The sequence below is a fragment of the Pagrus pagrus genome (assembly GCF_965226575.1).
Source record: "Pagrus pagrus genome assembly, chromosome: 4".
In the NCBI taxonomy this organism is placed as follows: Eukaryota; Metazoa; Chordata; class Actinopteri; order Spariformes; family Sparidae; genus Pagrus; species Pagrus pagrus.
In genome coordinates, this window is record NC_140188.1 from 12,195,991 (window position 1) to 12,209,809 (window position 13,819).

Here is a 13,819-nt window from a genome sequence, read left to right on the forward strand (position 1 = left end):
GGAGTTCTTGGGGAAGGTTTAACAGTATGAAAATTGTGATACCGCCCAATCCTATACTGCATGTGATATGCTGTTTTACCTTCCTCATTCTGCATCAAACCTTCTCACATTCTCACCATTTAAATTGGTTTTGTAGGGGGTCAGGGTCAAATGGCAAAGATTTTATCAAGAAGTCAAGATAGATCTCAGTATCATGCTTTTTTTTTATGTATGTTTACTTTATTTGGAACTTTATTTATAAAAGGAGGCAACAGGACAATCAAAACTCACAACATTTGTAATATAATCAAGCATTGTTAATAAATAGACCTAAACTCAGTGTTCAATGTACATAGCATAAGCTCTTTACTGAAAGTTGCCATCTTTACCATTCCCAAACCTTGAATGTCTTAAGATTGATTTTTGTTCATTAAATGTTTCTTGGTGTTTTTCTCTGGCTTAAACAATATGATGAAACACTTTGGAGCAAATATACACAGTATAAGGCCGAAACTGGAGGCCAGAATGGCAAATATCTCCACAGCCACAGTGAATTTCCCAGGAGAGCTGACATACGCTGGGATAAAGGTGATCCAGACTGCACAGAATATCAGCATGCTGAAGGTGATCAGCTTGGCTTCATTGAAATTATCAGGTAGTTTCCGTGCTAGTACAGCTAACACAAAGCAAAAGACAGCCAGTAGACCTATGTACCCAAGTACAACCCAGAACCCAATGGCTGAGCCTAATGCACACTCCAGGATGATTCTCTCCTTAAATGTGGTTAAGTTTTTCATTGGAAAAGGAGGACGAAGAAGCAACCAAATAGTACATATTAAAACTTGAATGAATGTGAAAGAAACTACAGTCATCCTTTGCTGCGTAGGTCCAAACCATTTCATGACATTACTACCTGGGAGTGTAGCTTTGAAGGCCATAAGGACAACTATAGTTTTCCCAAGAACACAAGAGATGCAGAGGACGAAGGTGATGCCAAACGCTGTGTGGCGCAGCATGCAGGACCAATCAGAGGGTGCTCCAATGAAAGTTAATGAACATAAGAAACACAGAGTCAGGGAGAAGAGCAGCAGGAAGCTCAGCTCAGAGTTGTTGGCCCTGACAATTGGGGATGTCCTGTGACGAAAGAACACAGCTGCTGTTATGATGGAAAGACAGGCACCACCAACGGAGAATGCAGCCAGGATGATTCCTAGGACCTCGTCAAAGGAAAGAAACTCTACAGGCTTGGGGAAACAAGTGTCTCTCTCTGCATTGGGCCAGAACTCCTTGGGGCACGGGAAACATTCTGGGGAATCTGACAAAATAATAAAAAGGGCTTTTAGCAGTAATACACCCAATGCTGTAGACATGTTACAAAAATAAATTACAAATTACAAAAAAAAAAAGAAAATACCTGTAGCATTGCTAATCTCTCCCTCAGGACATGGTATACAATCATAACAGCAGATGGGTTTTCCTTTCTGCAGCACTTTACGAGTTCCTGGAGGACAGCTGTCACTGCACACTGACACAGGCACCTGGTACATAAGATATAACCACCTCACACATATTTAGAAGTGCTATGCATCTCTTATGAATATAATATAGGTTAACATTTTTTCAATTTGTCTTAAAAAATATCCAAATGCAAATATATGTATTGAGAGTGTTATTTATCTTTGGAACAATTACATTTGTTTATACTAGTTGTGAGGAAATCCGTTCCCAAAGCTACAATGTAGCTGTTCGGTGATAAAACCCACAGTAATCGTTTTCGTTCAAACACCCTCTTTCTTGGCTGCAGCTCACACTGAAAATACTATAACATGTTTTTCTCCCACATATCTTGCACTAAATTGTATTTGGAATACATCTCTTTATGGCCAGTATGGACAGGGAAAACAGATACCAAAAAGAAATATCAAGCCCTCTGAGATCACCTCTAAAAATTTAATATGTGATTATTGCTTCTGAACTCCTTACTTGGTTGAGGCCATCCACCCAGGTTAGGTTCCTGATGATGCGGAACTCCTGGCCTGCCAGCAGTGATGCATCATAGTGCCCTACTGTCACCATCTCAATGCTGCCACTCTCACTTTTTTGCCAGTTAACCAGCTCATATCTGGCCACAGGATCCCCATTGGCATCAAATGACACATCATAACCATTTTTGGAAAAATGTACTTTCTTCAGTTGAGTAAGAACCTGTGTGGATCAAGTTAAGTAAGCCAATAAAGGAGAGAAAAGAAAACATGAATTCAAATGGATACTTCAACTTCTTATAGTTACATTATAGTGAAAAAAATTGCATTAGGGGATTCACTTATTCATTTTTATCCGACCTGTTTGGACTCTATCCGGGTGAATTTGTCACACTGAGCTGTAGAATTTGTGTCCTGACACACTGCATTATGAATGGCATTAGCTATTGCATAAACAGCCTTGTACACCATGTTACTGATTCGGAGCTGAGATGTATCAGTGTATGGGTCCTGGAGCGTCTTTATGTCTTCAGTTCCATCACACACATTTTCATCTATGGCTGCACCTAAAAACACACCGAAATAGGAAATAACAATGATATTACATTAGTATTCTCTCTCATGTGTTTATTATTATTATTTGTATTTTTTAGGTTTAATTTGACTTGGCAAACCTGTCTTGCAGAACCAAATTAATTTAAATGAATCAAATTAATTCCTAAAACATGCTTCTCGTACCTTAGAGTAATGTTTTGAAGACATGGCTTCATCTATATTTTTCTTGTAGCTGCTATTTCAGTTTGTTTCAGGCCCTACTTCTCCTTCTATGTCAGGTCAGGCATTAACATTCAGTTACATTCAGTCACATTTATAAATAGCAATAACTGAAAAACTTTTCCATGAATCCCCAACTGACTTCACCTGTTTTAATGTGTGCATAATGATAGTAGGAGCCCTAAACTTGATCTGACATCATCGATCGAGATTATTGACAGAGAAGCACCTTTTGTCCACCCCTTGTCTTGTTCAATATCAATAGATTTCCTTCTCAACAGAAATCTGTGGTTTGATATTAAAGTTTCTACCGACTTTTTATTACGGGATGCTCCTCTCAGACAGATGGTCAAAAACAACAACAACAACACAACCACAAGGACCCTACAGTAAATGTCAGCTAAATGTCTCACTTTTTCCCAGCCTGCAGTTGAATGCATCCTCCCAGAACTCAGTAAGCAATGGAGAGGCAGCCACCTTAGGGGGAGACAGATCCAGCAAGAATTCTCTCAGACCTGGGACGACAGATTGCTCAATGCCAAATCCGATGGCTCCAGCACAAAAGCTGAACCTCATCATATCTGGGTCAGTTACCCAGGCCTCACTGCCTATCCACTGGCGAGGTGGAGAAGGTTCAAGCAACAGCTCCTCCAGTAGGATCCTCAGGTCTCCAGAGGCTGCAAATGCCACAATAACCATAGATGTCGACCTGGAGAGACATTACATTGCATTGTATAAAACCAAAGGAAAATAAAATTATGATTTTTAAATAAATATAGATATTGTTAACACAATAAATGAATGAAAGGCGGAAATTTTGTTTTTGATATGTTGGAGGTACAGTGTTGTTCTCACTAATTCTATTTTCATGACAATATCAGAAATAAACATACAACAATTAAACATAAGAAAAAGAAACTGCAATTTTAGCTATTTAGATGTATATTATTATGTTAATATATGTAAAGATAACATTATTGTGGTTTTGTGTGCAGAAGGTCAGTACAGGGGAAAAACAATCAGTGATTTAGTAACCTGCGGATAACGTCAGCTATTCTCTGGATTCTGCTACGTGGGTGGGTCCGGTAGAAAGATTCAGAGTATTCCACACAGATTCCCTCCTTCTGTGCTGCCTCCAGGAAAGAGGCCATGCCATTATTGCCATAGTCTGAATCTGACCGGACAGCACCTATCCAAGTCCAGCCAAAGTGTTTCACGAGCTTGGCCAATGCATCAGCCTGGAAGTGGTCACTGGGGATTGTTCTGAAGAAACTCGGATATTGCTGCTTATCAGACAGGCATGCACAAGTGGCAAAGTGGCTCACCTGAAGAAAATGTTTGTTACTCTTTAACGGAACAAACATCTGTCAGCACTGGCATATATATATATATATATATATATATATATATATATATATATATATATAAATATATATAAACACACTGTTTACCAGAAAGTAAAAAAATATTTACTTGAGGAATGTCAAACAACCCGATGATGCGCGACATGCTGATTGATGGCGTGGACCCAGACTCACCAACAATAGCCATCACCATACCAGATTGTGAGCACTTGTCACTGGTGTAAAACACCGGGTCCAGCCCATTTGAAAGCTGGAATGTCACATGCATCGCCAGAGGCACTGAGGCGCAGGAGTCGTGGATCTGATAACCGAGTGTGATGCCTGGCAGCAGCTCTGTGCTGTTGTTAATCTCCTCGATGGCAAAAACCATTGTGTGTGAGAGACGCAGTTCACGGGAGTCAATGCTGCACACAGATAATCATGTCACTGTCTGAATTAACATATGCTTCTTTTAAACAGAAATGAACAAAAGGAAGAGCTGCAATTATTTGTTATGGACAATAACTGATAGAGATCCCCTGGCCATCAAAATTCAAAACAAATATTAGTCCAAATATAACATGAAATTTAATCCACAAACTAAAAATCTTACTTTGTTGTTACTGCAAAAATACACAAATTATTTTATTTTAAGTTGTCAATACTACAAAAAACTGCGGTAATACAACTGCAAACACTAACAACATGTTTGTAAACACATCATTCAAATAAAAAGATTACTGTCCTCTCGTCCATCACCTCACCCTCTTACTAACCTCCCTGTGCACCTTGGTGACTCAGGCATGATGGTGTAATTATGCATCACTGTGTGCAAGTAGTGGTGTATGGAGAAAACACCCCCAATAACATAGTCACCATCCATTGAGAATGCCGGTAATCGAGTGGTACCCTGTAGCTTACATTTCACAGATGAGGCCTCAGCACCAGTCTTTTCCTCTGTTAGCACAGCACTTTGTTTCAGAGCTGTGTTCAGCTGAGACAGAATGAGGCCAATAAGGAGAGCTGAGATCTCCATCCTAAAGTGTGTGTATGTGGGAATACTGAATGTGTTTTCACTGGTTTATATAGATTTTCAGACAAAAGCTTCCGTCCTTCTACTGTACGTCAGCCTATACACCAGAGACGAGACCTCGTTACCTATTGGTCTTTCATGAGCTCATGTCCAAGTTCCATGTCTTTTCAACTGGTTACATGCTAAACATAAAGTCCATTACACATCCCTATCTCTTGTGTATATATATATATATATATATATATATATATACAGTATATAGATAGATAGATAGATAGATAGATAGATAGACATTAAAATGCATTTTATATAATATTGTACTCTTGTGCCTATGTTTTATTTATTTACAGTATATCCTTTTTGTGTTTTCTTGTCTTTTCTTCTTCTACTTTTTTCAAAAGGCCTCACGTGGACAGGTGTAACACCAAGTACAATGTTTCTGGTGCTTGAGCATTTTGTTATGTTGTAACACCAAGGTTACTCTTAACTTGATTTAAAATAACTAAATAAACTTAAACTAAGTCAATTTAACTAAAATAATTACATTGAATTTAAAAGTAATTAAAAAAAACTTGAGTATTTAAACATTTAAATCAACTAGGTGAGGACTGTGTTAAATGAGCAGAGCTTAAGCTCTTTACTTTATGATACCATTTTAATTCTTGAAAAGAAGGCCATCAGGATAACAGAAGATCTTCATCCCTTGTTTGTGCCGCAGTTGGAGCACTGCATCCACGGACCTGGAATTCATTTGTCTTTAGACTCCACCTCAACATCAACTTACATATCCTTTAGGTTGATGGTGGTGAACCTGGCCCGGCTGAACTAGTTTCAGCAACTACTTGATGGTTAGTACACTGAAGGATTTGCATCCAATGTACTAGTTCAAATGCAGAGATACAAAATGGGTCTGAAATCTTGTCCTCTTGAGGACCAGGATGTATATGGAGTTAAACCCTTACTATCTGTCGTAAGTGGAAACGACAGACACAGTTTCTGTAGCAAGTCATGGATCTCTCTAAGTGTCGCTGTCTCTTTTCTCGTCTTATAAATCTATCTCTTCCTTAGAGGATAGATTGACCTCCCTCAGAAGGAATGTGATGGTCTCAAAACCCTGTCCATCAATCAACAAACAATCCTAGCAGCTCCTGGCGGGTCTCCGAAGGCAAACTGGTCTTAGGCAGAGGGGCGCCCAACAGCGAACATGTAGTGGCCCTGGGGTCTTCTGGAGCAGTAGACAGTTACTGGGAGGCTACAAGGGCTGCAGCCTCTGCGGTCACTGAAGCAAAAACCTGGGTGTGGGAGAAGCTCAGGGAGGCTATGGGGAAGGACTTTTTCGTCAACCTCAAGGAAGTTCTGGCAAACCATCCAGCAACTGTGGAAGGCAAAGCAGGGCTTAGCCCAGGCTGTCTTCAGCATTGGAGGAGCTCGGGCATATGGGGGAGCTCTGAGTAGAGCTGTTGCTCCTTCGTGTCTAAAGGAGCCAACTTAGGTGGTTCGGGCATCTGATTAGGATGCCTCCTGGGTCCCTTTGGAGGTTTTCCAAGCACAACCAACTTTGAGGAAACTCTAGGGCAGACCACTCGCTGGAGGGATTATGAATCTCATCTGGCCTGGGGATGCCTCGGGATCCCCCAAGAAGAGCTGGAAAGTGTTGCTGGGCAAAAGGATGTCTGGAGTACCCCGCATGCTTGCTGCCACTGTGACTGACCACTGGAAGACAATGGATGGATGGCTGTGTACACAAAATAATGTCTATTAAAAGTCACTGTCTCTTTTCTCATATTATAAAGTTATCACTGTAACACCACACATCCCTTAATGATTATGTTCTACCTACAACCCTTTATTGCTATTTTTAGCTCATATAACCGTTCAGTGTGTCCAGTGAGTGGGATTTAGTGGCAGTTAGCGGTGAGGTTGCAGATTTCAATCAGCTTAAAACACCTTGTCTCAAGCTTCCAAAGGTGGCCACCGAAAAATTGAAAAACACGAAAGGCCTTCTCGAGACAAAGTGTTTGTTTTATCCTCTCTGGGCTACTGTCGAAACATGGCCATGCAACATGTAGACCTCTTTGGATATGAAAGGCTCATTCTAAGGTAACGAGAAGACAACAATTCTTAGTTTAAGGTGATTAATTATGAATAAAAACATAATAATTAATATTAAATTCCGTTTATGTCCATTCATCCTCCTAAATTGTACTAGCTAGACCGTTTACCCTAAAAAATGAACACAACGATGGGTTGTCTTTGTGATTTAATCACTTCCTGAATAAATCACAATATTTATTATTCCACATATATTTGAAGTGTTTTCAAAATGTTGATACAGAACTCAGTATCACACATTGTTTGATGAATTTAGACATTAGCACAAAGAAAATTATTTTGTGAAATACGTATATAAATGCACATCAAATGATGACACTGTAATAACAATGTAAAACAAAACTTTTACATATTGAAATCAAGCTGATGACTGTGTGAAATGTGTATAACTCAAACTATTTACTGTCTGTGGCGATCAAAAGTTTTTTCAAACCTCAAATGTCTCAGGATTGATTTTTGTTCATTAAATGTTTCTTGGTGTTCTTTTCCGGCTTAAACAATATAATGAAGCACTTTGGAGCAAATATACACAGTATCAGTCCAAAGCTGGAGGCCAGAATGGCAAATATCTCCACAGCCACAGTAAATTTCCCAGGAGAGCTGACATACGCTGGGATAAAGGTGATCCAGACTGCACAAAATATCAGCATGCTGAAGGTGATCATCTTGGCTTCGTTGAAATTATCAGGTAGTTTCCGAGCCAGTACAGCTAACACAAAGCAAAAGACAGCCAGTAGACCTATGTACCCAAGTACAACCCAGAACCCAATAGCTGATCCTAATGCACACTCTAGGATGATTCTCTCCTTAAATGTGGTTAAGTTCTTCATTGGAAAAGGAGGACGAAGAAGCAACCAAATAGTACATATTAAAACTTGAATGAATGTGAAAGAAACTACAGTCATCCTTTGCTGTAAAGGACCAAACCATTTCATGACATTACTACCTGGGAGTGTAGCTTTGAAGGCCATTAACACAACTATAGTTTTTCCAAGAACACAAGAGATGCAGAGGACGAAGGTGATCCCAAATGCTGTGTGGCGCAGCATGCAGGACCAATCAGAAGGTGTTCCAATGAAAGTTAATGAACATAAGAAACATAGAGTCAGCGAGAAGAGCAGCAGGAAGCTCAGCTCAGAGTTGTTGGCCCTGACAATCGGGGATGTCCTGTGATGAAAGAACACAGCTGATGTCATGATGGCAAGACAGGCACCAGCAACTGAGAACGCAGCCAGGATGATTCCTAGGACCTCGTCAAAGGAAAGAAACTCTACAGGCTTGGGGAAACAAGTGTCTCTCTCTGCATTAGGCCAGAACTCCTTGGGGCAAGGGAAACAATCAGTGGAATCTGAAATAAATGAAATAAAAATCAGCTGTTAGCAGTCATGTATTTGATTTTGTAAAATTGAGAAAGAAACACATACCTGTAGCATTGCTAATCTCTCCCTCAGGACATGGTGTACAATCATAACAGCAGATGGGTTTTCCTTTCTGCAGCACTTTACGAGTTCCTGGAGGACAGCTGTCACTGCACACTGACACAGGCACCTGGCACAAAATAGATACAAGCAAACATACACATATTCGGGTGTGCTACACAGATTTTGGGATTTAAGCAGAAAATTATATTTTGTCTGTTTAGTCTGTCTTAAAACAATAATCAAGTACCAGTATGTGTGTTGAAAGCATTAATAGTTTTTGCATAAAAATGCATTCAAAAATTCAGCTGAAGTTAAAAATGAGGCTTCAGCAGTCAGAGTTAGACAAATCAAATGGTTACATATCGTGCTGCAGCTATGCAAGGGAACACTTTTTCATACTGAAAAATACTAGCAATTTTGAAAGATACCTACTTGATTTGTCAATATATTCAAAATTTTTAAATCCATTTTTGAACAAAATGACAACTCTGGATTTTGTCCCACACCTCTTCTACTGGAAATGTATTTGTATATCTTTATCTTTACCATTTTTGTACACCAACTTCTAAATTACAATATGGTAAATTGATGCCTTTGGTCCACTTACTTCTGTGCTGCCTTCCACCCAAGTGAGCTTCCTGTTGATGCGGAACTCCTGGCCCTCAGGCAGTGATGCATCATAGTGCCCTACTGTCACCATCTCAATGCTGCCACTCTCACTTTTTTGCCAGTTAACCAGCTCATATCTGGCCACAGGATCCCCGTTGGCATCAAATGACACATCATAACCATTTTTGGAAAAATTAACTTTCTTCAGCAGAGTAAGAACCTGTGACGTGAAGTTAATTGAGACAGTGAGGAAGAGAAAGGAAAACAGAAAAAAAACAATATTTCTTTTCAATATATATATATATATATTAAAGTAAAACAAAGGCCATTGAGGAGTTCACTTTTTCATTCCACCTGACCTGTTTGGACTCTATCCTGGTGAATTTGTCACACTGAGCTGTAGAATTTGTGTCCTGACACACTGCATTATGAATGGCATGAGCTATTGCATAAACAGCCTTGTACACCATGTTAGTGATTCGGAGCTGAGATGTGTCAGTGTACGGGTCCTGGAGCGTTTTTATGTCTTCAGTTCCATCACACACACTCTCATCTATGGCTGCACCTAAAAACACACAGACAGAGGTGTTTTTTAGAAGATGTTTTTTAAGCATTGGCATTGACTTCACACTATCAGTTATTTTTATGCATTTGTTTTTCTTTTTGCCTTATTTTTGTCTCATTTAAAATACACATGCTAGTAAGTTATTATTTTTAATCTCTCATTTAGCTTTTTGCCCTGGAGACTGTCTATGTACTGTGTGCTCATGTTCAGGATGTCAGTGTTGGTATTGTGAAAACCACTGAAGCCAAGTTCATTCAAAACACAGGATGTTCCAATCAGACACAGAATCAAAAATAACACAACCACAGGGACCCAACTGTGAATGTATTTCTATTTCAAAAGATGAGCACAACTTTCTCACTTCTTCCCAGCCTGCAGTTGAACACATCCTCCCAGAACTCAGTGAGCACGGGAGAGGCAGCCACCTTGGTGGGAGACAGATCCAGCAAGAATTCTCTCAGACCTGGGATGACAGACTTCTGAATGCCAAATCCAATGGCTCCAGCACAGGAGCTGAACTTCAGCATGTCTGGGTTGGTTACCCAGGACTCACTGCCTATCCACTGGCGAGGTGGAGAAGACTTGCGTGAGAGCTCTTCTAGCAAGATCTTCAGGTCTCCAGAGGCTGCAAATGCCACAATAACCATAGATGTCGACCTAGAGAGACATTATAGTGCATCAAATTAAACCAATGAAAACACAAAATATTTTTTCTTAAATGAAAAACGTATTGGGATAGATAACACAAAAAGACAAGAAGAAATTAGTTTTTGATATGTTAATGGTACAATGTTGGTTTCACTAATAATTTTTTTATGAAAGCATCAGAAATAAACATAAATTAATTGAACATCAGATAAAGAAACTTCAAATTTAAGATTTAAAAATAATCCTTCATCCTATGTTTCTGTTATCAATTTTGTGGTTTTGTGTGCAGATGGTCAGTGTCAGTACAGGGGAAAAACAATCAGTGATGCAGAAACCTGCGGATAACGTCAGCTACTCTCTGTATTCTGCTACGTGGGTGGGTCCGATAGAAAGATTCAGAATATTCCACACAGATTCCCTCCTTCTGTGCTGCATCCAGGAAAGATGCCATGCCATTATTGCCATAGTCTGAATCTGACCGGACAGCACCTATCCACGTCCAACCAAAGTTTTTCACCAGCTTGGCCAGAGCATCAGCCTGGAACTGGTCACTGGGGATTGTTCTGAAGAAACTCGGGTATTGCTGCTTATCAGACAGGCATGCACAAGTGGCAAAGTGGCTCACCTGAAGAAAAAATAGGCAGAATTAAAGTGTAATTCTTTAGCAGGACAAACAGAAAATCAGCACTGGCTCATATGAAACACATAATTTGCCAGAAATTCAAAAATATTCACTTGAGGGATGGTAAAAGCCCCGATGATACGAGACATGCTGATTGACTGTGTTGACCCAGACTCCCCGACGATAGCCATCACCATACCAGATTGTGAGCACTTGTCACTGGTGTAAAACACCGGGTCCAGCCCATTTGAAAGCTGGAATGTCACATGCATCGCCAGAGGCACTGAGGCGCAGGAGTCGTGGATTTGATAACCGAGTGTGATGCCGGGCAGCAGCTCCTTGCTGTTGTTAATCTCGTCAATGGTAAAGACCATTGTGTGTGAAAGGCGCAGTTCACGGGAGTCAATTCTACGCAGAGACAATCATGTCACTGTTCAAATTTACATATGAAACACAATAAAATACAATAGCAATTATTTGTTATGGATCGTAAGTAAAAGCTGCACTGCATCTGTGAGCCATAGACATCAAAGAATTTCCTGACCACCAAAATTCAAAATACAAGATTAGATACTAGTGCAAAACTAACATGAATTTGAATGCACACATTTATAATAAATCAACCTAGAATCTTACTTTGTTTTGTTACTGCTAAAAATAATAAAAATAATTACTTTTTTAATTGTCAATACAACAAAAAACCAAGAGGAAAAAAAACAAATGCAAATAATTTCAAGATGATTGTAAAGACATGATATATATCAAAACATTTCTATGCCCACACAGTGTCACATCCTCTTATTCACCACTTTACCCTCTTACTCACCTCCCTGCGCACCTAAGTGGCTCAGGCATTATGGTGTAGTTATGCATCACTGTGTGCATATAACGGTGTATAGAGAAAACACCCCCGATAACGTAGTCACCATCCATTGAGAATGCAGGTAGACGAGTGGTACCCTGGAGTTTACATTTCACAGATGAGGCCTCAGTGCTGACCCCAACACCAGTCCTTTCCCCTGTAAGCTCAAACCTTTGTTTCAGAGCTGGTTTCAGCTCACACAAATTCAGACACAGGATCAGGCCAATAAAGAGAGCTGAGATCTCCATCCTCAAGTGTCTGTATCTGGGAACACTGAAAATGTTTTCACTGGTTTATATAGATTTTCAGACACAAGCTTCCCTCCTTCGCCTCAACGAGTCATCCCTTGTGTGTGTGTGTATATATGTGTGACAAAGTCAGTTTAAACAGGTCAGGTGAAATGAAAAAGTGAACCCCTCAATGGCCTTTGTTTTACTATAATATATATATATATATATATATATATATATATATATATATATATATATATTATTTGATTACTTATTTGTTTGTCTTCTTTGTGTAGGAGGTGACTCCTAAATCTCTCGCCTGTATAAATTGGAATGTAATGTGTATGTGAGCCAAATGTATGTTTGTTTGTTTTGTCATATTTCTTGAAAATTTAATAAACATATATTTAAAAAAAAACAAGTCATCCCTAGACCATCTTCAGTTAGTCCAGAACGCTACTGCAAGCCTATTGACCAGGTCCAGCAGGATGACACATCATGCCAGTTTTACATTCTTTACATTGGCTTTCTGTTAATTTCAGGATTCATTTCAAAGTTCTTGTCTTCACATACAGAGCCATATACGATCAAGCACCTGCCTATGCTCCATCCCTATCTCCCTAATAGGACACTTAGGTCCTCTGACCAGGCTTATTGGTTGTGCCCCGCTTCCGTCTAAAAACTAACCCGCAGATTCCACTGGATACGGTACAGCTACGTTACGGCTGCGTTGCGGCTCCGGTACGATTGTGCTCCGGCGTCCTCGTCCAGCAACCCCCACCAGTTGCGTTTTGAGTCCGCTACGGCGCAGCTCCGCCGATCAGCTGGAGAAACGGAACCGAGGAATTCCCGCGATAATTACATTATCACACACGAACGCAGTTATATGTATGTGTTATAAACACAACAACACGAAGTGTTCCCGACCGACGGATTAGAAGAAGAGCTTGTATTTGTCTCTTTTTTGAGGTTTTTGTGTTTGTATCAACACGGAGTGTTTTATTTTGAAAATCAACCGGATTTCTTGTTGTTGTTTCGTGTCTGACTTCCTGTCTGCTCTGTGCTAAATTCGGCTGAATTGCTGCGTTGTGTTGCGGCATCCGCCAGAATAGAAGTCCTGCGTATCTGCTCCGCAGGGCTGCGGACTGCCGGAGCTGGCACGCAGCAGACACGCAGCGCAGCGGACCTGGTGGAAGTTAACACATAGACTAAAGTGCTACAGAGTAACGCAGCCATACCGTATCCAGTGGAATCTGCGGGTAAGGGTGACCGTGTCTTTGAAGTAGTGGCCCCAACACTGTGGAATGCTCTTCCTGTAAACTTACGCTATGCAGTTTCTGTTGAGGCTTTTAAAAAGCAACTGAAGACTTATTTATTCAAACTGGCTTTTGTCTCACCTGCTGCTATCTAGTGTTGTAATCTGTATGCTTTTATTGTTTTTTTTCCTCTCTTTTTTTTTAATGTTTTGGTTGTTATTGTACTTGTTAAGCACCTTGTGACCGTGCTCTGTGAAAGGTGCTATATTAAATAACAAAACAATAACAAACAATATTTATTGTTCCACATATATTTAAAGTACCTTTTATCAAAATGTTGAAACAGAACTACAGGACACTCTAATAATGACATTGAAATCGAT

The 13,819-nt window shown here is 39.9% G+C and overlaps 2 protein-coding genes across 2 annotated transcripts; both read right to left on the bottom strand.

Moving 5' to 3' along the window:
* Nucleotides 1–389: 389 nt before the first annotated feature.
* Nucleotides 390–5,015, bottom strand: LOC311256473 (extracellular calcium-sensing receptor-like; the record flags this gene model as incomplete). Its single annotated transcript, XM_084351555.1, has 8 exons — nt 4,855–5,015; nt 4,209–4,503; nt 3,771–4,060; nt 3,149–3,444; nt 2,322–2,527; nt 1,963–2,184; nt 1,394–1,517; nt 390–1,294 (listed from the first exon to the last, which is right to left on the bottom strand). Exons 1-8 carry the CDS (start codon nt 4,959–4,961, stop codon nt 390–392), a joined length of 2,445 nt encoding a protein of 814 aa, XP_084207681.1. The 5' UTR covers nt 4,962–5,015.
* A 2,651-nt stretch (nt 5,016–7,666) lies between these two features.
* Nucleotides 7,667–12,063, bottom strand: LOC311256476 (extracellular calcium-sensing receptor-like; the record flags this gene model as incomplete). Its single annotated transcript, XM_084351558.1, has 8 exons — nt 11,915–12,063; nt 11,202–11,496; nt 10,802–11,091; nt 10,180–10,475; nt 9,613–9,818; nt 9,252–9,473; nt 8,648–8,771; nt 7,667–8,571 (listed from the first exon to the last, which is right to left on the bottom strand). Exons 1-8 carry the CDS (start codon nt 12,019–12,021, stop codon nt 7,667–7,669), a joined length of 2,445 nt encoding a protein of 814 aa, XP_084207684.1. The 5' UTR covers nt 12,022–12,063.
* Between the last annotated feature and the right edge of the window lie 1,756 nt (nt 12,064–13,819).